Genomic DNA, 24,643 nt, shown 5'->3' on the forward strand with positions numbered 1-24,643 from the left:
AAAAACAACATCCAAATGAAAGAGTATTCATTGTTCTGAAAACACATTCAAAAGTATCAAAGCTATATTGAAATAATACAGCCTGATTCAAGGGTTCAGTAAGTAAGAGTTGATGATATAGGAGATAAAGAATAAATCAAAACAAAGAAAACTCATATTCTCATCTGACATATGTTAGCTTTAATAAAAACTAATAGCTCTTTACGTTTACTTGGATAATACAATTCTTCCAGAGTTTGGAATGATATGAATAATAATGAAAATTAGAATACTTTTTGGTGCAGAGTGAAGTGAGGGTAAGCTACACGATTACAAACCTGGTAGCCCTTGATTCTTTCCATCTCTTTGCTGGCTAGTGGGTTACTCTTGACCACACAAACCAGGGCCTTGACCGCTGCATACAACCCTTCCACATCAGAGGCCATTGCCACCAGGCCCAGGATGGCTGCAGCTCCACCAATGTACTGCAAAGTAGTGGCAACAGGCTTAGGAACAAATGTTCTTACTCCTGATTAAAAGATAGTGAAAAATAATTAAAATAAGTTCCCCATGTGAACAAACATGGAACAAATCATCTTAAAAAGTGTTTAATTAATTATAATTTATTTAAAAATATCTGTGTCCTAAAGTGCAAATTCTAAAAAAAAAAAAAAAATTAAAGGTAGAGTTTGGGAGAAGGAGGTAAATGCTAATGTACATCCTAACGCAGATGGTCAAGGAGTAAGTGGAGAAGAGCTGGGCCCCAGAGCAAGCACAAATGGTCTGCCGTGTGGCTCTGGACTGTTCTCAAAACGACAGAGGGCCTGGCAGTGCACTGCAAAGGCATGTGAGCATCCCTTAGGAGCTTCTGTTGGGGAATAAACTTGGGAAGAACAAAATCACTTGAACTCTGTGAATTGGGGAAGCTAAGCAGAGCACATTACTGACCGTTACCCAAAGCTTCTCCTAGTTCCCTGAGTAACAGCACATAGGTGACCCCAGGAGAGCATATGGAAACAGTATTTTTGGAACTGTGCATCAGTTAAAAAAACCAAAAACTACATTCCTTAGCATTTTTCTAAAGGCTTGTTTAAATGTCACATGCCTACTGATCAGGATTGAGTTTTTAAAAAATAAAACTAACATGCATTTTATATTTCTATGTGCTTTGCAGTATTCACAATACCTTCATATATTATGGCATTGAACTTTAAAAACTATCTTTCAAGGCAATTAGGGCCAGTATCATTAGTTTAAAGTAAGAAAACTGAAGTAAAGAAAATCATTTTATCAATGCAATATTATCAAAAAGGAAAAACAAAACTATGTGGACAACACTGGGACAATAAACTTTGCCAAAGACCAATAAACATGTAGGATTCTGACCAGCACAACACTAACTTTTTGTTAATCTGAAAAGGGACCATATTACATACTGATTTACACATTAAGAGGCATAATTAGTCATCCAAAATTGTGGATGGCCTGATTGGGTTATGCATCAAGATCCTATCTAACCAAAAAATGAAATGCTTTTTAAGCAGCATTAGGTACAAGGCCCTACTGTAGAATATCCACCAGCTCTAAACTGTTATTACAGTTAGATTCACAGTGTTTACATTCAGAGTCTTTTATTTCTGTTTTGTTTCTAAGTTGACAGTCACTCATGAGCTATATATACAGGCAGGAATCTCACTGTTGCCCAGGCTGGAGTGTAGTGGCATGCTTACGGCCACCGCAGCCTCAACCTGCTGGGTTCAGGCAATCCTTCCACCTCAAGTTTCCAAGTAGATGGAACTACAGGCACACACCACCATGCCCAGCTAATTTTTTGATTTATTGTAGAGACGAGGTCTTGCCAAGTTGCCCAGGCTGGTCTCTAACCAATGGGCTCAGGCAACCCTCTCCCCTCCACCTCCTAAAGTGCTGGGATTACAGTCTTGAGACACTACGCCCGACTGAAGTTTACCTAAAAATTACATGCAAGTATGTAGCCAGTGCTCATTACTGCTGACAAGAGAGAAAAAATTGGTGAAAGGTTATGATTTTTAAAAAGTGACTTCTACTTTGCGAAACCTCATGGCCAATCCTTACTTCTCATCTTACCTGACTACTTGACACATTTGCCAAGGGGAATCATTGATTTTATAACACTCCCTGGACCCTCCTGGTTTTTCTCCTGTATTGAAATTTGAGATTACATTAATCTCTGAATACTGCAAGAAAACTACAGGTCAGCTCTGTAAAATATGAACTTAAATACCACCTCCCAAATGGGCAAAGTGAATGTAAATCTGAAGGCAAATAAAGAAGTTTGAGACAACAAGGACACTTTAACTCACCCAAGTATCCAATTAGAGTTGCCCCAATTGCCCGTGCAGGTCCATTAAGATGTCCTGCTGAGTTATGTATCAACTTCACAGGTGTGGCATTCTCATGGGAGGAAATGCCTAACTGAAGAATAGAAAAGGAAAATAATATAACTATAGAAGAACAGTCTCAAAGTTTTGATTGGAAAAGAAAACAAATACATGATTTTGACTTATCTTTTCTCTCTCCTCCCTTATTAGAATATTGAAAAAAATGTACAAACACTTTCAAAGTGTGGAAAATCACAGAAAGTAAGTTAAGTACAATTTACTGAAACAGAAATGGCAAGAGGATCTTGAGACAGCTTCAGGGGTCTTTCTGGATGAACTTCTGTTGTGGTTTAAAGGTTCATCATTCACTGCCTCAGTGTTATTGATCAGTGAACATAGTAGCTTTACTCCTTATTTAAGTAAACTTGACATTTATTATCCAAAACTCTACAGATAAAGCATTTCTACATACAGAAATATTAAATTTTGTACACACACACACACAAACATACTCAAGGTCTGTTTTCAGAGGAACTATAAACAACTTTAATTCTATTGTTCACTGGAAATAATCTTATGTACCTTTTGCGTTCCTTAGAAGATACGTGTATGTATATGTATCATATATATACATACATACACATATACATATACATACAAACAAAACTCTGCATAAGGGTTATCAATACTTAATGTTCCTAGTCTCTCTTGATTTTCTTCTCCTTAGGCCTTACCTCTGATAATAGCCAAAAATGGCTGGTCCAGCTCACTGATGACTTCTACCTTGCTAAACCTCATGGCCAGTCCTCACTTCTCATCTTACCTGACCACTTAACACATTGGCCAAAGGGAATCATTGATTTTACAACATATCCTGGACCTGCCTGGTTTTTCTCCTTTCTCACTGACCACTGTATCTCAGTCTTCTTTTCTGGTTCTTTTTCTCTGCAACTCTATAACAATGGACTGTCCCAGGTTCCAGTGCTTAAACCTTCTTCCTTCTATCTGCTGTTGTGCTTTGGTGAACACATACAGTCTCTTTACAAAGGTTTTAAGCACCACCTGTGTATATGCAAGGCACATACACAGAATTCCAGATTTCTATTTCCAATGGCCTTCACAGATCTACTAAGATGTATAATACACTTCCCAAAATTTTCCAAAACAGAATTCTCAATATTCTCCACAAATCTACTCTCTTAATTGTTTTCTCCAAATCAGATAGAGTGGTTCAATTTTCCTGGTTGTTAAAAGAAAAACCTTGGCAGTATCCTTGACTCCTTGACTCACTCACATTCCACCACCAAAAACTGTTAGCTCTACCTCTAAAACAGACCTTGAATCTAATCACTTCTAAGCAGCACCACCACCATTACCCCAGTCGTGACCACCCTCTCACAGGAATCAGGTATGGCACTGGCTTCATACCTGGACTACCTCCTTCCACCTTTCTCTTCAATCTATTCTCAATAAAAGTCACAGTGATCCTGGTTGAAATATAAGGGTTTTTTTTGTTTTGTTTTGTTTTTAAGTCAGAGTCAGTCTCACTCTGTTACCTAGACTGGAGTGCAGTGGCACGGTCATGGCAACCACACCCTCAACCTGCTGGGCTCAGGTGATCCTTCCATCTCAGTCTTCCAAGTAGCTGGAACTACAGGCGTGCACCACCACACCCAGCTATAAAATGATTTATTGTAGAGGCAAGGTCATGTCAAATTACCCAGGCTGGTCTCAAACCTGTGGGTTCAGGCAATCCTCTTGCCTCCACCTCCCAAAGTGCTGGAATTATAGGTGTTAGCCACTGTGGCCAGCAAGTTTTTACATGTAAGTAATGTCCCTCCTACATCTAGAAACCATCATGCCTCCCCTCGCACTCAGTAAAAAGCCAGTGTCTTTACAGCTGCCTATAAATCCTGAAACCATCTGGTGCCCATGCCTCCTCTGGGCTCCTCTTCTCATATCCAGCCTTCTCCCAGTTTCCTGTAGCCACACCTGCCTCCTTGGCAGGCATAGACAGTGTTTTTCTCAGGGTAGTTGCACCTGTATTCCCAGAATACAAAACCCATGCATATATCCATGCTCCCAATTTCAGTCACTTGTCGCCTCATTCTTGACAAATATTTGCTCAAAATTCACCCTCTCTCTAAGGGCTCCTTTGACCATCATATTTGAAGCTTGAAGCTTCTCTCTTTCCCTCTCTCTGCTTTGTTTTACCACATAACACTCATCACCTTCTATAATACTTCATGATTAGGTTATTTCTTTAGCCATTATCATGTCTTCTCTACTCGAATGTAAGAAACATAAAGGCAGAAACTTTCTTTTTAATCCACTGTTATGTCCTGATGCAAATGGTGCCTGGCACATAGTAGGGCATCTACAAAAAAGTTGCTGAGTTACAGACTTAAAAACAGTAACTGTTTTCTTTAGTTTTCTAATGTTAAATTCTTTTCTTTTTTGAGTCAAGGTCTCACTTGGTCACCCAGGCTGGTGTGCAGTGGCACAAAGACAGCTAACCATAGCCTCGACCTCCTAGGCTCATGCAATCCTCCCAACTCAGCCTCCTGAACAGCCTGGACTACAAGCATACACCACATGCCTGAATAATCTTTTCTGTAGAGGTGGGATCTTGCTATGCTGCCCTGGCTGGTCTCAGCCTCCTGAGCTCAAGCAATCCTCCTGCCTTGGCCTCCCAAAGTGCTGGGATTATGAGCATGAACCACTGCACCTGGCCTAAAGTTAAATTGCTTAATTGCCAATACAAATAAAAGAATTAACATGAATTATGCATTCATAACAAAAAAAAAAAGGTCACTCTTTCAAATTGAGCTAAATGTGTTTTGGCTTACATTCAAAGTCAAATGAACCAAACAGGAACAATACACGCAAGGTACTATATTAGCAACCACTCGTAAATGGCTCTGAAATATGTTCCCAGGGAAAGTCAGTCACAGTTACCAGGAAGTCATCCTACCTACCTGCTTAGCAATGGCTTTGCTATCCAATTTGTTATATACTTTTCGGATTCTTGCCACTGTCAGGGAAGACACAGAGAGTGCATAGAGGCCAAATGACACCTTCTCTTCTGGCACTAATGACACCGGAGACGGGACCACTCCTTCAGACTTTGCATCTTTACCTTCAAAAGAAGAATAATTCTTTTCAAAATCATCAGCAATTCTCCTATCCTAACACATTTTTTATTCTTACTATCATTCTTTAAATTGGGTGAGCTTGAAAATAGGCTGAAGTGGAATAAGGGAGCTGAATTTTAAAATTTTACTTTTCAGTTCATTTATTTCTTTAATTGGAAAACAGAAAAAAAATCTGGTCATACAGTCTTACATTACAAGTTTTACTCTTAAAATATAACACACTATAAAGGAAGAGAAAGAGTTTAAGTTGTTATTGACAAATCATAAAACACATCCCCCTAGATTGAAAGGAAAACAGGAATGAAAATGAAGGAAAGGTCTATTAGCTCAGTGGCATTATGTCCCCTCCCCAGCAAGAGCCCTCACATGTGCCGGCCTGTATTCTTCTAGACAGCACAGCAGTTAAGTTTGCTAAGAGTATACGTGGTAAAGCTAAATGGGCTGAGTTTGAATCTTGCTTTATCACTTAAAAGCTGTGAGACCTTTATGTCTTTGTACCCCAGTTTTCTTGTCTGTGAAATGGGGATGATAATGAGAGTACCTGTTCACAGTGTTCTGCAGTGAACAAATACACCTGGAGGGCTTAGAACAGCCATGTCTTTCATACTTATAACTTATTTAGCATACGTCAAGTGCTCAATAACAGTTAGCTTTTATCAGATACCATTTAAATCAAGACTATGAGTGAAAAGACAAATTACTGTCATAGGATTATTGCCATGTACAATATAGTTGTACTAACTCTCCTGAGTCCCTTGGTAGAATACCATCATCATGGAAGATACCATTTGGAAAGACCCCTGCTATGGAACTGTGAGCTTAACACCAGTTCCTTTTATTCCAAATTTCTTTTGGGAGAAAGGATAACAAAAAGTAGACTGCAGGAATGAAGGGATGAGGAAGCATGATGTTAACTAGTCTTTCAGAGAATGTAACATGTCTGTTTGTTGGGCCCATTCAACAGTAGCTATACTTTAAACTGCTTCATGTAATAGGAAAAAATTACAGAAAGAGAACATGGTTGAAGCTAGACTCTTAGCAGGTATTCAACTACATGTTGTAGCCAGCAAGAGGAAATGGACAATAAGAGACAAGGCATAAAGACAAAGAATCAGAAAAGTACACTACAATCAGTGGAGGAGAACAACTGAAATAGGAGTGAGTGGTCAACAGCATCACGCTGAAGAAAATTAGAGAAAAAGAAGACCCTTTTCCTACATGAACATATGTATAGCTTTATAAAGACACATGCATCTACATCGCAGGAGTTAAGGTTCATACAACTTCAAGAACTAAGAATAAGTTACTCACATGGCATACATACTGCCTGAAAGCTTCCAACATAATTTGGTCCAAGTTCATAAATGGTAGTAACATTTGAAGGAGGCAAAACTTCCTCTAGAAAATGCGTGGGTCCCAGGCGCCAAACCAATGAAGCAATTTGGCGTTGGGCAGGTGGAGTCCCAATGTAGGAATAGACTGTGCTCACCACCGGTGGATTTGCAGAGCCTGACCCCCCAGGGGTACTGTGAACATAGTGAAGCTATGAGAAAGAAAAGCAAATGTGTCGGATGTGAAAAAACACCTTCACCAGGAAACTATTTCAGCATGTATATTTTCATCATTCCAAGGACACACAACATTACAAATGTACAAAAACATTTGGGATGGAGAAACATAAGGGTCAGGCATGATTCTGGGATCTGTAACTATGAGCTGTACATAGCAACTGAAAATCTGTTATCCAACTCTCTAACACAGATAAACTCTTCAATGCAGAATCAGTCAAATACAGGGATACTGTCACTGTCTGGTTGGTTTGCATATCAAATTAATGACGGTTCTCTGAAATTTTACTGATGCCATAAAAAAAGAGATCTCTCCTCTATTGAATTCAAGTAGTCTTAAAATTAGCTATGTAACCTTCAATATTAGTCTGTTAACTAAAATTACTGATGAAAAGTGTTTTATAGAAGTACTATAAAAATATTAGAAAATATTTTAAAAATGAGAAACCTATACAAACATTATAATTTATACTTAATTTTAGTTTCAATGTAAATACTAACCACTGTTGACTAACAATCTCAGATTTGAAATCATACTGCTATTTGTTGACAAGGTATCTGCATTATCATTCAATTCATTTATTTTATATATATAAACTTAGGTAGAGTATAAGAGATAAGGACATTAAGTTGCTTTTTCTTGCTGAGGCAGCTTTCATCACTTGATGGGATGAGGGACATGTCACTGATTGATCTGTCATAACGTCATTTCAGCTTTAGATCTTATCTATTATGTATATATTAAAGAACAGTTGTTGGCGATGCTAACAGTACGATTGTGAAGACCAATAAGTGGACTAAAGTTGATTTCACGTTATTGTGACTACTCACAGAGATAGTGATGATGATGATGTAAATCTATCAGTGATAAATTTCCTATCCCTCAGCTCTAGAAGCTGAGGACATTTTAATTTTCAATGTCACTAAAAATAGCAGTAGCAACCTACAAGAGAATCTACAAACCCATTCCAAATGCAATAATGTGTAGGAAAAAAGTAATGGCTATTCCCACAAGGTGCATGTTTATTATATATTGAAACACAATGTCACAATAAAATATCATTACCACTAAGGAACAATGTATTCAAAGAAGCTACAGGTTTTAGTTCTTTTTAAACTTTAATTCACACAAAAGGACACATTTTGCCTTCTGTACATCTTTTAAGTAATATCACTCTAAAATGGATACTATCATTTTGAAGGTAAAGAATCTTTAGAGCTTACTAACTGCCTTCTGTAGAAGGTAACTAGCAGCATCCATCCTGACTCAGAAGCGGAACTTTGCCTGTTTCTTTCCTGGTTACTTCAGCTTTCTCTTCTTTCTTCTGAACACTACAGTATAGCTACTAGAGTACTGTTTATGTACTCACTCATTTAACAAACAATAAACTGAACACCTACTATCAGAATCAGGGACAAATCTGGGTGATATGAAAACAAAGAGAAAAAAACCCAATTTGAGCTCTAAAGAAATAGAGTCTTCTAAACTAAGTTACAATAATAACAGCGAAGTGACGATACAGTGTGTTCAAAGTTATTCAGGAATCCTTCAAGTGGATTCTTGGTTACGAAAAAGTACTCAGCAATCTGGCTTAAGCTCTGACACATTCAGGAACTTCTTTAGTATCTGCAACCTCTCGTGTCTAGTCTTCTCTAGCAATGGCAAGAATTAGCCACATGATTCTAACATATTGTTCAAATGGGTACTGAAGGTCAACTTAAAATTAAGGTAGTAACCTTAAAAATACCCCTACAACACACAAACTAACATACATACTAACTCCCGAAGCACCTTGTAAAGCAGGCAGATTTACAAGTGCCTGTATGCTTACCTTGACAGTGTTAACGAGTTGTCCATCAATATAGAGGGCTGCGGTGCTGTTTTTCAACATGCCTTTGCTCATGACCAGAACCAGATGATGCCACTGTCCCTCAACTATAAGCTCTCCACATCGAAAGCGAGCACAGCATGGCAGAATCTCATAAAATGAAGATTCTTCACTAAAATCATCAACTAAAAAAAAGGAGGAAACATGTTTTTTCCAATATCATCCCTATTCTAACAATTATTTATATCTAGATGAACATGTTTTGACTTTATGTTAAAACAAATAGAATGATGATGCAAATGAAGATACCTTACCCATTTAGTAACTTTATCTGGAGCAAGAAGTAAAACCTAGGATATATTTTTGTTTTCTGCTGCTCAAGATACATATGGTCATAATCAAATAAGGTTACAATAACTAATGAAGTAAATGAAATAGACAATAAAATAGCCATGATAAACAGTGAATAGAGATTAGTTGACACTGAAAACAAATATAAACAAGTTAGACTACTTCAAATGAAAAGCTTTTGCACAGCAAAGGAAACAATCAACAGAGTGAAAAGGCAATCTATGGAAATGTAATGGGAGACAAAATGTGCAAATCATATATCTGATAAGGGATTAATCTAAAAAATATAAAGGAACTACTACAACTCAATAGCAAAGAAACTAACAAGCTGATTAAAAAATGGGCTAAGGACTCAAATACACATTTCTCCAATGAAGACCTACAAGTGGCAGACAGGTATATGAAAACAAGTTCAGCATCACTAATCATTATGGAAACGCAAACCAAAACCACAATCGAGATATTAACTCACATCTTTCAGAATAGTAGTTATCAAAAAGCAAAAAACAAAAAGAACAGCAAGTGTTGGTGAGGATGTGGAGAAAACAGAACACTTGTGTGCTATTGGTGGGAATGCAAACTGTACTTATACAGCTGTTAAGAAAAACAATATGGAGGTTCCTCACAAAACTGAAAATACAACTAACATATGGTCCACCAATACCACTTCTGGACATTTACCCAAAAGAACTGAAATCAAGATCTCAAATAAGTAGTAGCAATCCTATGGATAGATGAATGGATAAAGAAAATGTGGCACATATATACAACAGCATAGTATTCAGTCTTAAAAAGTAAGGGCATTTTGTAGTATGTGACAACATGGATGAACCTTGATGATTTTATGCTAAGTAAAATAACCCAGTCGTAGAAAGAAAGAAAAATACTACATAATAATTCCATTCCATGAGGTATCTAAGACAATCAAATTCATAAAAACGAAGAATGAAATGATGGTTGCCTAGGGGCTGAGGAAGACAGGAATGGGAGTGATTAAATCAACTGGCCTAAGATTTCAGTTGAGCAAGATAAATATGGCCTGGGGATCAACTGTACAACGCCGTATCTACAGTCAATGATGGTGTGTTGTAACTTATGGACATCCATTTGATTACGGCATGGGTAAGAAAATAAAATCTAAAATGTATTCTTGCTATATGTTATGCTCAGTAATAGGAGAGGGCAACTACCTGTTACTAGCTTGTGGCTGTACTTCACACAACCTTTACTAACAACAGCTGATAATGAGGAGGTCTTTTGTGGCACAGAATAGGTATTTGTTGATGCAAGTTTCCTGTCTCATCAGAAATCTGTCTCAAATACATAAATAATTCTAATTTGTTAACATTCTGCAACCACTTCTAGACTCTAACCTGGCTTCTCTCTAGCACTCAGTATGATATCAAACAACACTAAAAAATGATGGGTTCATATGAATTTAATTTTAATGTTAAACTAATGAAAAATTAATCTACCCTTCTAAGTATTGAAAAAGGAGCAGGACAGCAATGGAAAGTCATATGTTAAAGATTCATTTTTTAAAAATCAAGAAAAGACCTGATCTGCAACCGTATGACTTAAAGCAGTTCCACTATTTTTCAGCACATGTACATATAGGTAAATATACTGAAAGTAAAGTTCAGTTTAAGTAAAGAAGGACATACAAATAAAATATTAATTTCTATTTTTGGAATCTTAATGCCAAGATTATATTTTTGAATAACATTTCAGAATTTACATCTGTGAATGAATTAAGACTATTACACAGGCAAAAACTTACCTACATGGTGACTTAACATAAAAACAGAACTGAATATAAGTTAGGCAGAAGGCAGGGTCAAAGAGCCTTGACAGGTCTAGTAGTTTGGGCCAAGGGATGTGAAAGTCAAAATAAATGTATGGCTGAAATAAGAAACTTTTCTCTTCTCCCTGGTTGATAGACTATAAATCTTCTCAAGTACTGAAGAAGATATTTACTTATAAAAATGTTATGAGAGTTTCATTTTCTGACTTCGATTTGAACTATGACATTTCCAGCACTGAGTGGTATGTCAGGCTATCTTAGGGAGCCAATTGGTTTATGACAACTCTTAATTTCTTTGGCATCTTAATGGGTTACAGTGTTTGGGAGGATAAATCCTGGAAGTACTAACACATATGTTACTATCATTTCTAATGATACAAGGAGTATAGCAGTCATGCAAGCTAAACTTGGTAAAAAGATAAAGAGCTAGAAAATATTTTTCTAGTTTACGAATATATCTGAAGATGCACCCCTTAACTTGGCCATTAAATTCTAGCCTGCCTCCAAGTTTCCCATTATTATTCACTTTTCTTAATGTTTCCTTTTCAGGCTCTCCATTTCTTCTTATTCACGTATTTATATGTTTAAAATATCTGCATGCCTAATACATTCTAGGCACCATTTTAGGTTTTGCCTATTACAAAATTAATAATCTTGTTTGTGGGAGACTTATAGTTCTAATAGGGCAGACAGACAAAAACAAAGAATTAAAATCTATGAAGTCCAGGCAAAGAATATTTAACAAGGAGCCAGGTGTGGTGGCTCACACCTGCAATTCCAGCTACTTGAGGTTAAGTCGAGAAGATCACTTGAAGCCAGGAGCATGAGGCCAGACAGGGCAACATAACAAGACCTCATTTTTTAAAATAAAAATAAAAAAATTAGCCAGGTGTGGTGGCTCAGCTTACAGTCCCAGCTACTCCAGAGGCTGAGGTGGGAAGATTGCTTAAACACAGGAATTCGAGGTTGCAATGAGCTATGATAGAACCACTGCACTCTAATCTGGATGACAGGGCAAAATCCTATCTCGGGGGGGGGGGAAGAATATTAAACAAGGGCTATAATAGATGGATGGTACAGAAAGGAAGGGAAGAATCAAGAAATACAAAGAAGGCATAATATAATAAGACTTAGTGGAAGGGATGGTATTTTCTGGTTGACTTGAGGTTTCTAGTTGGGCTAACTGGCAGTGAAGGTGTCATTTACTAAACAGAATAAAAGAAGGACATGTAGGTTTGCTAAAAAGAAACATTAGACTCTAAGATGTTTATAGGAATACAATTCATATGGAGATGTCTAATATGCAGTTGGAAATATGAGGACAAAGCTTGAAACATGGACACATAAAGTCTTGAGTTCACAGTCTCTAGGATAAAAAAGACCTAAAGCAATACAAATTGATATTTTTTTCCCCCCATGAAGAGCAGACTGAGTACACATGCCAAAGGTGAAACCCTGAAGAATAAGAATTTTGAGGGGAAGATGGACGAGAAGGCTTTTGGAGGAAATTGCAAAACAGAGTTTGGAGAAATAGAGAAAGAACAAGACACTGGGTGTCCCAGAATACAAGACTGGTGATGATTTTTAATGAAGAAGAGGAAGTCAACAGGATCAAATGCCACCAAGAGGCAAATAAAATATCCTAACAAGAATTTAAAGTAATAACTATACTGATCGTGCTAGGCACAATGAAGAATACTAAGAAAAGAAACCTTATCTTACAATCTGACTGAAAGGCTAACATTTATATTCCACTAATATTTATTGAGTACTAACCACATGTTAATCAATATGTGACATTATTTGGTTACAAAATTAAATGATAAAAACTATATTTACATACAAATGTTTATACTCAAAGCAAAATCAATTGAGTAAATTGAGATTTGCATTTTAAGATTTATATCATTTAAAAAGATTTTCATGAATGCTTTGAGCCTGGAGTTCTACTGTATGGTAATGTAAGATTACAACATGTTGGAGAAAATCAGAGAATTAGGACTACAAAATGGTGTGTATTCAGTCTTGAAGATAAGTGATGGATAAAGTAATTTAAATGTTATTGTGTCTATCACAGGGTAGCACATATGGTAGGCAGGTGCTCAATGAATATTTAATTAGTTAAGCAGAATTCACAGCCAATGATAATCCTTACCAAAATACATCAAACAAACAACGTGCTTTCCTAGCAAAAGCTGTGATTTCTTGGCAAGTGGAGATGCATCCTTATTCGGCACTCCTCCCCTACTTTAAGTCTCTTTTGAAACTGTTTTAAAATTCACTGGTAAACAATATTCAAGATTTCATATAACTTGTTTCATGCTACAATAACTTAGGTTAAAAAAGAATTATCAGTTGAACTTTACAAGTGAACGTTAAAATGAAGTTTTAATACTTCTAAAAGAAGAAAACAGAAAAAAAGCAATACTGACCATAATTTTGGAGTAGTTCCTCTTTAGTGGAAACAATCAGAGATCGGTCTTTTGCTGATAGAACTATAGCAAGGCACACATAATGCTGCTCGGAAGAATTTGCCCGGCGCACTACAGTAAGAAGTCTCACAGGGTGGTTATTTGGAGGAGAACTAAAATGTTCAATACAAAACCAGCTGGAGTAGCTTAAGCCAGATGGAGGAGGGAAGAATCTTTCACCTAGAGTAAACATGCAAACAACAATAAGAATTTATGTTGACTCATATTAACATTAAAAAAAGAGGCTAACAAAACCATGTAACTCTAGATAAAAAAATAATCTATTAGAAAAAGAATCTAAGCAAAAGGAAAGTAACACTTACCAGAACCGATGCCACTGACCACAGCCCCATCAGTAAGACCTGTTGTGACAGCATTATTTGTAGGGGCATTATGAGGGGCCAAACTGGGCAGGAAAAGGCAGCTATTAAAGAAAAGACAATATTTATTAGAGATCAACTGTTTCTTTCCTTGACACTATGTACTTATCATAGTGAAATAATCTTCCAGTATTTGACAGTAACCAGAGAGAAAAAGACCATGGAATAAATCTGGATGCCTAGCAAGGTCCTTCCCTTCTTTTAATTATAGGAGAGTATTAAAATATGCACTTCTTACTGTAGTGCTCCAGTAATACCATTTATAATCTTTTAAAAAAATTAAGATATACTTTGCATATGGTAAAATGCACTAATGTACAACCCCAATCAAGACATTAGAACAATTTCGTCACAGAAAAATTCCCCATATCTCTTCCTGTTCCCTCTCTTCTGTTAGCAGGGCTCTGATTAGTTTTTACCATTCCCAAACATGCTTTAATTCAGTGTTTGACAATGACCCATGATGATATTCTTAAAATACAGTTCACAGAGTTAGATCAACTTTAAGAATCCCACAAATAACTAGTGTAAACAAAATCATCTATTTGCATTCTAACAACTAATAGAACTGGCTATGAAATCTATTAGCATTTGTGTCTATTTCAAGGCTGCTGGACTTCACAAACCTAGATTCTTCACTCTTTCTGCTAGTGTTAACACTTTCTGTCAATTAAAATAATTTACTCATTTGAAATGACAGTCGCTGAATACTTATAATGTGTAAGATACTATGCTAGGTAATTTGAGGGACGGGTGATCCTAAAAGCCAGTTAAAGAAATTTTAATCTAATTTTAATTTATATACTATGTATACATTTATGTTTATTTTGGCAGGGATTGACAAACTTTTCTGGAAAGGGTCAGATTATAGAATATTTTACACTTTGTGAATCAGGCAAACTCCATCACGACTATTCATTCGACTCTGGCACAAAAGCAACCATAGAAAATACACACATAAGTGTGGCTGTGTTCTCATAAAACTTTACTCAACTTTACCTCAAGAGATCCTTACACCATAAAAAAATAAAGTCTACAAAAAAACCTTGGACTATAGTTTTCTGTATCATATCAATATATTTAATATAATGGATAATTTAAAGTTAATTAAATGTAGAACTCTTAAAATAGCATGCTCGAAAAAAATCATTAAAAAATACATAGTATGTTATAACATGTTTTAATCAAGCATTTTTAAAACCAAACATCTATTTTCAATGGCAAGTCTGAGGCAAAAAGTAATAGAACAAAGCTTGGCTTTCTTGCAAATTCCCTACCCAAATCCTTCAAGGGATGTATCAAATTCAACAAAAGCTGGAGTGACTGATGACCCATGAAGTCTGATGTCATGTGGAGTTGTCATGGAGACCAGACACTTCACCCTGGTCAGGGGTACAGTACTTCCTTCTGCAGATTTTACCAGGCTCTTGCTTATCCGGTAGTGGTTATCTTCATGTAAGCTAAAAACATTATCAGTACCCAGACCTTCCAGGGATGTGATCATACTACCTGTAAGTCAAAGAAAATCTCTTGGAAACAATATATAGAATTTAAAAATAATTTTACAAGGCTCATTTATTTTTAAACACAACTCTTTAGTTTGAACACACAATAATTTTCTTTTTAAGTACCAAGGTAGCAATCTAGTTTTTTGTTTTTGTTTTTGTTTTTGAGTTGGAGTCTCACTCTGTCGCCCAGACTGGAGTGCAGTGGCCGCTCCCGGTCACCGCAGCCTCGACCTGCTGGGCTCCAGCGATCCTTCCGCCTCAGCCTTCTGAGTAGCCGGAATTACAGGCATGCGCTACCACGCCCGGCTGATTTTTTTGATTTATGGTAGAGATAAGGTCTCGCTGCCCAGGCGGGTCTTGAACCCGCGGGCTCAGGCAATCCTCTCACCTCAGCCTCCCAAAGGCGCGGGATTACAGGCTGAGCCACCGAGCCCGGCCAGCAATCCAGTTTTAACGTATTTCACTTTTAAACTCATATAGCATATGTTTTCTTTTTTACTTAATACTAAAGTAGTATGCACATTGCAGAAATGTTGGAAACTACAGTGTAAATAAGAATTAAAATCACCAATAACCACCATCTAAGTCATCAAGACAATGTAATTAAAAATCTCAGTTAATAATTTATAGGCCATGTTGTACTTTTAGTTCTCAAAACCAATTTTTATTACTTCTCTTCAGAAGAAAGCAAAATATTCTAGAAATATTAAAATGAAAGGAAACAGGTCATTTTTCTTTCTTTCTTTTTGACACAGGTTTACACTGTTGCCTAGGTTGGAGTGCAATGGTGCCATAATAGCTCATTGCAGGCTCAAACTCTTGACCTCAAGAGATCCTTACACCACAGTCACTTGAGCAGCTGGGACTACTGACACATGCCACCGCACCTGGCTTTTTTTTTTTTTTTCTTGTAGAGATAAGGGTCTCACTATGTTGCCCAGGATGATCTCAAATTCCTAGCCTCAAGTTATCCCCACCTCAGCCCTCCTAAGTGTTGGGATTATAGATGTGAACTATCTTGCTTGGCCAGGTCATCTTTCTTATAAAACAAATCAGAGATAGATAGCAGAAACTTACTTTCCTTATTTTTAATTAATTCCTTATAACTATTAAAATTAAATATACGATAAAGGTTCTTAAAGATTTCTGTAAGAATACAACATAAACAGTAACAATTTCAGTAATGAAAAGACAAATTCTAAGCAAACTGTTTTGTTTTTCCAATAATACATTATAAATGTAATAGAGAGAATTTTCCCTCTCAAAATAAACTATCTGAGTGCATGTAACTTTTCGTTTTAAATGTGCTGGACATTCAGGCAACCATAAAAGTGTTTCAATGTTCTCTTAGGGAAAGGAGATATTTTTGTTTTGTTTTGTTTTGTTTCTTGTGAGCACAGGAAATCCTAACTCAGTTCTAAGGAACTGTGTAAAGTACAAAAGTAACAATAAAAAAATTGGTAACAAAAACATACATGCAGGAGATGCACATTAATTGATATGAAAAACTGCAATGCTTTCTGTTTTCCAAGAAAACTGTGTTGGAACTAAAAAGATCTTCAAGTTTCCATAACACAGTACCGTCTAACCACTGATGATAATTTGTATGAGGAAAAATGAACACTGAAATAATGAATGAAGGAGGTTTAATCTGACTTCAGAAATGTCATGTAGAACACGAGGAGGCTGAACTGGATGATAACTACTTTCTTTCAAAGTGGCTATTCTATATTCTGAATTTTTTGCATGCTTCAACAGTAATGGCCATCCTAATCCACACAAAAAAATACCTTATCATTCTAGCTAACAATAATACAAAATGAATCACAAAATAAAAAACCAGCCAAGTACAGAATTAACAGTGAGAAGAAATTCAATACAACTGAGCTTTCTCCTGAGAACACGCTTTCCTCACAGCAACTGAGTGGATGGAGACTGTGGCTTCTTCCACATTACATGACAGTCTGTAGGCAGCGCCTGTATTCTGCTAAATTCCTATAACATTTTTCTATTAACCTAACAAGAAATGCTCCTTGGAGGCTCCTCATCTCCTCATTCTTCTTTAGAAAGCTAGGTGGCATCTACTGTTCTCCTAGTAACAGTGATTACTACTGTTCCTTGATGATTTCAAACATGTTGGCATTTTGCTCTTAGTATTCCCTATACTAATTCTTGCCAGTGTACTGGGGGATGTCAGCGTCCACATGGACAGCACCTCCCTTCTCATTCTAGGATCAACCTTTCTCCAATGAGCTTCACCTCTACAGTAGTCCACAGCCTTAATTTGGACACAGTCATTTTCTTTGCTTGTTCTATTTGTTCTTTGCTTCTTCAGTTCCCATTGCTATGATCCATCCTCTTACCTCCAGTTCACTCACTCCCTTCCTTTCACTATGCCTGTGTTTTGGCCTAGCCATTACTCTCTAGTCTGGTGATCCATTCCTTTTCTCTCAGTCTATCACTAGCCACTTGGCTTCACCTTTCCCTAGCCAGACTATTTTTGATCTCCTGTATTCCATGTCTTCCTGCAGCAACTGCTCTCCAAATCCAAAGCCTGTTAATAACAATCAACACTCTAATCCAAGGCAGCAGAGGCTACTTAAAGAAGGCAAAGTGGAAGTCCACTGAGAAAGTGGTATCCCCCTTCCAAGCCAAATCTGCTCATAATTCTCATCTCCTGTGGTTCCTTACAACATCAGGATTCTCTCCTCACCCCAACTGCTCAGTTATTCAACCCATCTTGGGTTTCTCCATTTAAATAACAACAAATGCTTCTCTTTTTATTTCATAAACTTCTTGAAATAATATACAACTCCACATTATTTTCATTTATAAAATAAACCGGAAAAGAAAACTTCAAAATTCAACTTACTTCTCATCTCTGGTTCATAACTCAGTGAACTTGGTTTGTGGACCCTATATTGTTTTAGTAGTTTTTTGTCCCAGGCACCACAATTTAAAGGACTTGCCAAACGCAAAAACTCCCTAACAAAGAGACAAAACAGTTATTTCTTGATTGTGAATATTATATAATTTATAAACTGAACTTCCAAAAAAAGCAATTTAATAAATTATAACAAACCAGTTAAAATACAAAAAAGGAAAGTTATAAGTAATAATACACAGTGTTAATTTTGCATTTAATCACTGTATGCCTAATATCTAATACATATTTTTCAAAATTCATTTTTTCAGAAGTAAGAATATTGGAGAAGTACCCCAACTTGAATGTGTCTAAAGTCAAACTTGCCACCTTCTACCCAAACCTAAGGCTTTTCTCATGTTCTGCATCCCACTGAAATGCGCTTTGATTCCTCTCATTACTTTGAATCTCCATATTCAGAAAATCAGAAGATCCTGCCGATCAACTCCCTGAGATATCAAATCTGCTGCCTTCTCCCCATTCTTGCTGCTACCACCCAGACCACACTATTTTGCTACTTCTAAAGCACAATCTTAATGGCCTCTGTGACTCCAGTCTTGCCCCAACTCAACCCATTCTCCACTAGAGTCAGAATCTCTCGATTAAAATCTGTTCAATGTCACTCTGTTGCTTAAGACTCTGCAATGGCTGCTCATTACTTGCAGATGAAAACGTGAACTCCCCCAAATGGCAGACATACAATACCACATGAGAGATGACTTCTCTTCTCCAGTTTCATTGCTCCCATTTCTCCCTTAATCATAAAGTCCACTCAAGATATACATAAATTATGACTCCTAAGAATGCTGTGCTCCTTTCCTACTCTGGGTCACCATATTTGTCTTTCTCGCTGCTGAGAGTATTCTTTCGTCTACCTTTTCATTGGATTAACTCTCCTCCATATTTCATTTCTTAACTGTCAATTCCTCTACAAAGGCTCCTGTAAGCCATCCTTCCCAATAGAACTTAATAAGCAATATTTTAATTTCCTGCTTATTAGACTGTACTCCTTACTAGACTGTATTCCTTACATTTTTTGAGACCATGACCCTTCCATATCCTGATATTTATGGTGTCACATAAAAAAAATAGAATACTTCTCTAAATTTTCAATTTCCTACAGTAGGAAAAAAAGGAAAAAAGATTTAAAAGTCAGATGTTCTTTGACGGTTTTTCAAGTAGAATGCTATACACACTTAGTGTATAATCTATGGCCTATACTTGTACAAGGTACTTGTACTATCACTTGACTTTTTTTTCTGAGAATCCATTCCTTGTGAAAACTGAGCATATCTAAATGGTTGGTTTTCATTGCTTACTCTGTTTACCTAACTCTGCAATATAAATTATTTTGTAAAATACTAGCATTAGGTATAAAGCAGTCTCCACCCTTCCCTCATTTTCTCCCTCCCTCCATCCTTCCTTGCTCCATCCTGTGTGTGTGTGTGTGTGTGTGTGTGTGTGTGTATGTGTGTCCACCCTTCCCTCATTTTCTCCCTCCCTCCATCCTTCCTTGCTCCATCCCGTGTGTGTGTGTGTGTGTGTGTGTGTGTGTGTGTGTGCATGTCTAGTTTTGGAGTAGCAGATTACCAAAAAGGATCAGGAGAAAATCTCAGTGCTATTTTCAAAACATCAGGACAGTGAATATACTCGTAAGATGGAGAATAAAGTGAACATCTTGGTATTATCAAGACCTAGAAGACTGCCTAATACAACACTGTTTAAGTTCATAAGTTTCTTAATCTATTAGTCAGGGTCAGTTTTCAAAATTACAAATAAATTTCAACCAATTGTTAAAAATGCATCTAAAAGCTTTATATTCTAATAGCAGACCAAAAAAAAAATCAAATAAAGAGATAATGATTATACTCCCAAACTGATATATGAATGCATTTTTGTTAGGAGGAACAAGATGATTTATACATTAGATCAGTTCAATTAGGTAATGTCAAAGAAAATACAGAAAAAATGTTGAACATAGCAACAGGCAAACTTCATTCCTAAAACATATAGCACTGGTTTCTCTTGCATTAAAAAAGGTAATATACATATATATTTCTTGAATGATCCACAAACTGTGCTACACCCATACTATAAAATAATATTCAGTAATAAAAAGAAAAATCTAATATACAAAAAAACTTGTATGCCTCTCAAGAACATTATGGTAAATGAAAAAAGACAATTTCAAAAGGTCACACACTATGATTTCATTTATATAATATTTGCAAAAAAGCAAAATGATGGAGATGAAGATCAGTGGTTTCCTGGGGTTGGGGAAGTTGGGTATGGCAGTAAAGGGGAATATTAAGGAGACCTTTGTGACATTTCCATTGTGTGGTGGTTAGATGAGTCTACATATGGGATGCAATAGCAGATAATCCTATGCAATAGCAGATAATCCTATGTGTACATGAATACATCATGCCAACATCTGTTTCTTGGTTCTGATACTGTATGATAGTTCCAGAAGATGCAACCACGGGAGGAAACTGAGTGAAGTGGACAAAGAACCTCCCTGATCCATCTTTACAAATTACCATGAATCTACAATTCTTTCAAATTAAGAAAGTTAAAAAAAGTATTCCTCAAAAAAGTTCTTCTATATGAAAAGTCCCCAAATATAAAGTAAATGTATGCCATGGATATGACCTTATTATTAAAGGAAAGTGAGAGCTTGCCAGATTCAAATGGAAGCAATAATTAATGCACAGAAACACTTAATAATTACTGATTATGAGATTCGTTTGTTTCTAAGTGCTTTACTTCAAGTATTTTGCCATTTTTGTTATGTTTTGGCTGCAGATAACTAAATACACGTCCAATTAAAGCAAGAACTCTGGAATCACAAAGATCCTAGAAACTGACATTACTACATTGTGGCCTATTAGAATAGAAAAAAGAGAAATTACTAACCTCAGCACCATGGGCTCCAGGGCCTGAGAGGCTAATCGTTCAAACATCCGTTGGAGGGGTGGGTGCAGTGAGTGGTCCTCATCAGCCAGGGCAGCACTGCATCTCTGCAGCAGCCGTGCATGAAGACCAGCTTCACACATGACTTGCTGGTTTCTTTCTGTGTGCACCAGGGATTGTAATATATTTGCCACAGCAAGTTGAAGGTCCAAAGCATGCTGAAGTCAACAGAGAAAGCCAAGACCAGGGCATTCTTAGTGACAGGCAGCGGTTCTTTCCATATGCAGCATACCTTTTCATAAGAAGTTTCTATATGCCTCCAAATATATTCAGATAAACTAAATAACTGGCTTAGAGTGACACAGCAAATCCAGAACAGGGTTAGACAAATGTTTCCGGTTTTAATTTTGCAAGAATCAAACCCGGCTGACTCTGTCCTCTTCCAAGTCTTTTTATTTTGCCCCCTCCATGACGGGTGGGTAACTAGTTTAGAGCAAGGACTACTGTTTACATTTGGACATTTTAACTTGAAGCCTGTGGAACCATACAGCATTTTAACAAAAGTAGTCACAAAACTCCACATCAGCCAAACTCTTAAGTGCTACAAGTCAAAACAAATAAATAGCCTTAGTATAGCATCTGCAACATTTTTCCTTCTGTATTATTCATTAACAATGTCCACTGCTGAGCAGGATTAACAAAGAGAAACAGAATTACTCTAGCACCAGAAGTAACCATCTGGGTTGTGTTGTAACAGATGAACTGTATTCTAAAAGGCACACATCTACACTTACCATGAAATGTAAGACCCAGAAAAAAGTCACCCCCTTCCTACATTAGCATGTGATATGGAACAGTTCCACATCCCTTTCTCTCGGCCCCCGGCCCCCTTGCTCATGTGACCACACTCATGTCCTTCCACTCATTAAAGGTGGGAAGCTTACTTCCGGCTGTGTCACTGACCCCACAGAGGCCAGGAGGTCCAGCATTGCCAGCATGGCCCCAGGGTGGATGATGACAGCATCTGAGTTCTGGAGAGACGAGACTGGCACGTGTAGTTTCAGGTCAGCAATGTTTTTAGGGGGGTAAACAGGGGGAGTAGAAACAGAATGATATGCATGCCTAGCAAAAAAAGAAAAAAAGGGAAATTTGGTATTTAATTCCAGTCCCCTTCTCTGTTAATTTTCTTCATCTCCTGTTACTTTTATCCATTGATAAGCAAAAAGTCTTGTTACAAAGCACCTTAAGGTTGGGATAGAAAAAAAAAAGCTATATATTATCAACCCTTAAGCCATACACAGACGAAGTAACTATCAACTACCCTTAGTGTTTACATGTCTTTAGCATTTACTATTTGGATCATTTCATTTAAAAAATGACACCTGTATCAGATGTAAAGAATAGATAAAATCATTTCCAAGCCCTAGGAAATGACGGTTCTGATAACATGTGACGAGAGATCAAGTTAAATCACTCAATGAGACTGTTTTCTTTTAAAACTGCCTATATGCTTCTAAACCTTTTTTTAGCCCACAGGTAACACAATCAAGAAATAACAAAATCAAAGTGGCTTACTCTACACCTTGGTCATACATGGTCAATTGACTCAGGATTGGCTCAGTCTTGGCTAGCTGAGAATAAATATATTAAGCATCATGGGAGTTTTCCTTCAGTTTATTTGGAACTAAATTCACAATCTATCTCCATGATTCCCACTACCAGTGACAATATTCATGGCAATTTTTAAAGCCTTAAAGGCAAGTTATACAACAAGTTTCTATGAGTTAGAAATCCCAGCCATGTCCTGAATGTATATATTTCTTCTTATCAATGATCTCCACTTTCTGTTTCATACTACTCATCTACAATTCATGAATTTTGCACATTTTGCATCTTGGCACTAAGAAGCAGATGCTTGTGGCTTCAGCTTATGGGAGTTCTTTGTTCCAATGAGTTGGTCTCAGTATAATTTGCCTAATGCTGAGCTCTGTCAACGAGAGCAACAGTTTCAGCTCTCTGGTACAAGAGCAGCTTGGGAAACAGATGCTTTACGTCAGTGATTCAGTAGCAAAGAATTGGCACTGCCATGGTTTTTAAAAAAAGTACCATTCTCTTTTTAACAGAGATTCTAGGAAAGTATTCATCTTCTCTTATAAAAAGGCACATGGACTCTCTGAGCTTATTTAAAAGTCAGCATGTCCTCCACCCATTCATGTTTTTACTCCCTGCATTTTGCTGTTTTTCATTCAAAAAAATTTATTTTCTAAACTTATAAGCAAAAGACTTCTAAATCCTTATTTCCAATAGGAACCCTCCTCCTATGTTGCTCTCTTTATTCTTTAAAATATTTTGCTCTATCCAGAAAAAAAGATTTATAATTACACTATAGTGTAATGGAAATTCTCAACCACTGAATTAAAAAGATTTCATTAAAAATATTTTCATCACATACATACCCAAAACATAAATTCTAATTGTATATTTTAGTTATAAACCTTCCCAAATTATTTCTAAATTGACAGGCTTAATCTAGATTTGGATTTAAATTAGGATACATCCAGAAAGAAACCTTTATGTTTTTGAACACTGAACTCTTTCCTAATACTAGTTGAGCATTCCTAAACCAAAAGTTCGAAATCTGAAATGCATCAAAATCAGAAACTTTTTGAGCACCAACATGAAACCACAAATGAAAAATTCCACATTTGACTTCATGTGACAGGTCATAGTCCAAACACAGTCAAAACTTTATTCCATGTACAAACTATTTAAGATGTCACATAAAATTACCTATAGGCAACGTGTATAAGGTATATATGAAACTTAAATTTTGTGTTTGGACTTTGGTCTCAGCCCCAAGATATCTCATTATATAAATGCAAACATTCCAAAATCAAAAAAAACTCAAAATCCAAAACACTTCTGGTCCCAAGCATTTCAGATAAGGAGTATCAGTCGGTATATAAATATTATAGTCATAAAAAGTTGTATCTTATATAAGAAACAATATTCTGTTGAAGGAATTACATCATGTTTTTCAAATCAGAAAATATTGCAAACATTGATGAAATATGAAACACAGTATTTATCAACTAAAATTAGGTGTATAACAGATTTTATATAAAATTAATTCTTATTAAGTAACCTAGGTATTACCACAGGTATTACTACTTTTTAAGTTTAGGGATTATGGTAAACGTATTAATTAGTGAATTCCCAAGCAACCCCTGCCCATTTGCAAAAAGACAGGATAAAATGACATTTCAAAATTTAGTTCATTTTTATGCTACAGTTACTTTGAAAAGTTGGGGAAACTGCTAGCAAATATTTCAACCTAAATTCTCATATATATTTAAGACTCATCCACCACTTTTGGGAATATATAGTTGAATATTTAAATGG

The 24,643-nt window shown here is 36.5% G+C and overlaps 1 protein-coding gene across 1 annotated transcript in view; it reads right to left on the bottom strand.

Moving 5' to 3' along the window:
- The window catches only part of WDFY3 (WD repeat and FYVE domain containing 3), a 257,771-nt gene that overhangs the window by 98,111 nt on the left and 135,017 nt on the right, over window positions 1-24,643 (bottom strand). The window contains exons 14-24 of the mRNA XM_008065474.2: window positions 22,186-22,363; window positions 21,245-21,459; window positions 18,278-18,390; window positions 15,175-15,406; window positions 13,841-13,941; window positions 13,479-13,697; window positions 8,895-9,076; window positions 6,806-7,037; window positions 5,318-5,478; window positions 2,322-2,433; window positions 318-508 (exon numbers count right to left, since the gene is read on the bottom strand). Of these exons, the coding sequence (XP_008063665.1) occupies window positions 318-508; window positions 2,322-2,433; window positions 5,318-5,478; window positions 6,806-7,037; window positions 8,895-9,076; window positions 13,479-13,697; window positions 13,841-13,941; window positions 15,175-15,406; window positions 18,278-18,390; window positions 21,245-21,459; window positions 22,186-22,363 (1,936 nt within the window). The remainder of the gene's footprint in view (window positions 1-317; window positions 509-2,321; window positions 2,434-5,317; window positions 5,479-6,805; window positions 7,038-8,894; window positions 9,077-13,478; window positions 13,698-13,840; window positions 13,942-15,174; window positions 15,407-18,277; window positions 18,391-21,244; window positions 21,460-22,185; window positions 22,364-24,643) is intronic.

This window comes from Carlito syrichta, unplaced genomic scaffold, assembly GCF_000164805.1.
Source record: "Carlito syrichta isolate Samal-C Ts95f unplaced genomic scaffold, Tarsius_syrichta-2.0.1 Scaffold308491, whole genome shotgun sequence".
NCBI classification, from domain to species: Eukaryota; Metazoa; Chordata; class Mammalia; order Primates; family Tarsiidae; genus Carlito; species Carlito syrichta.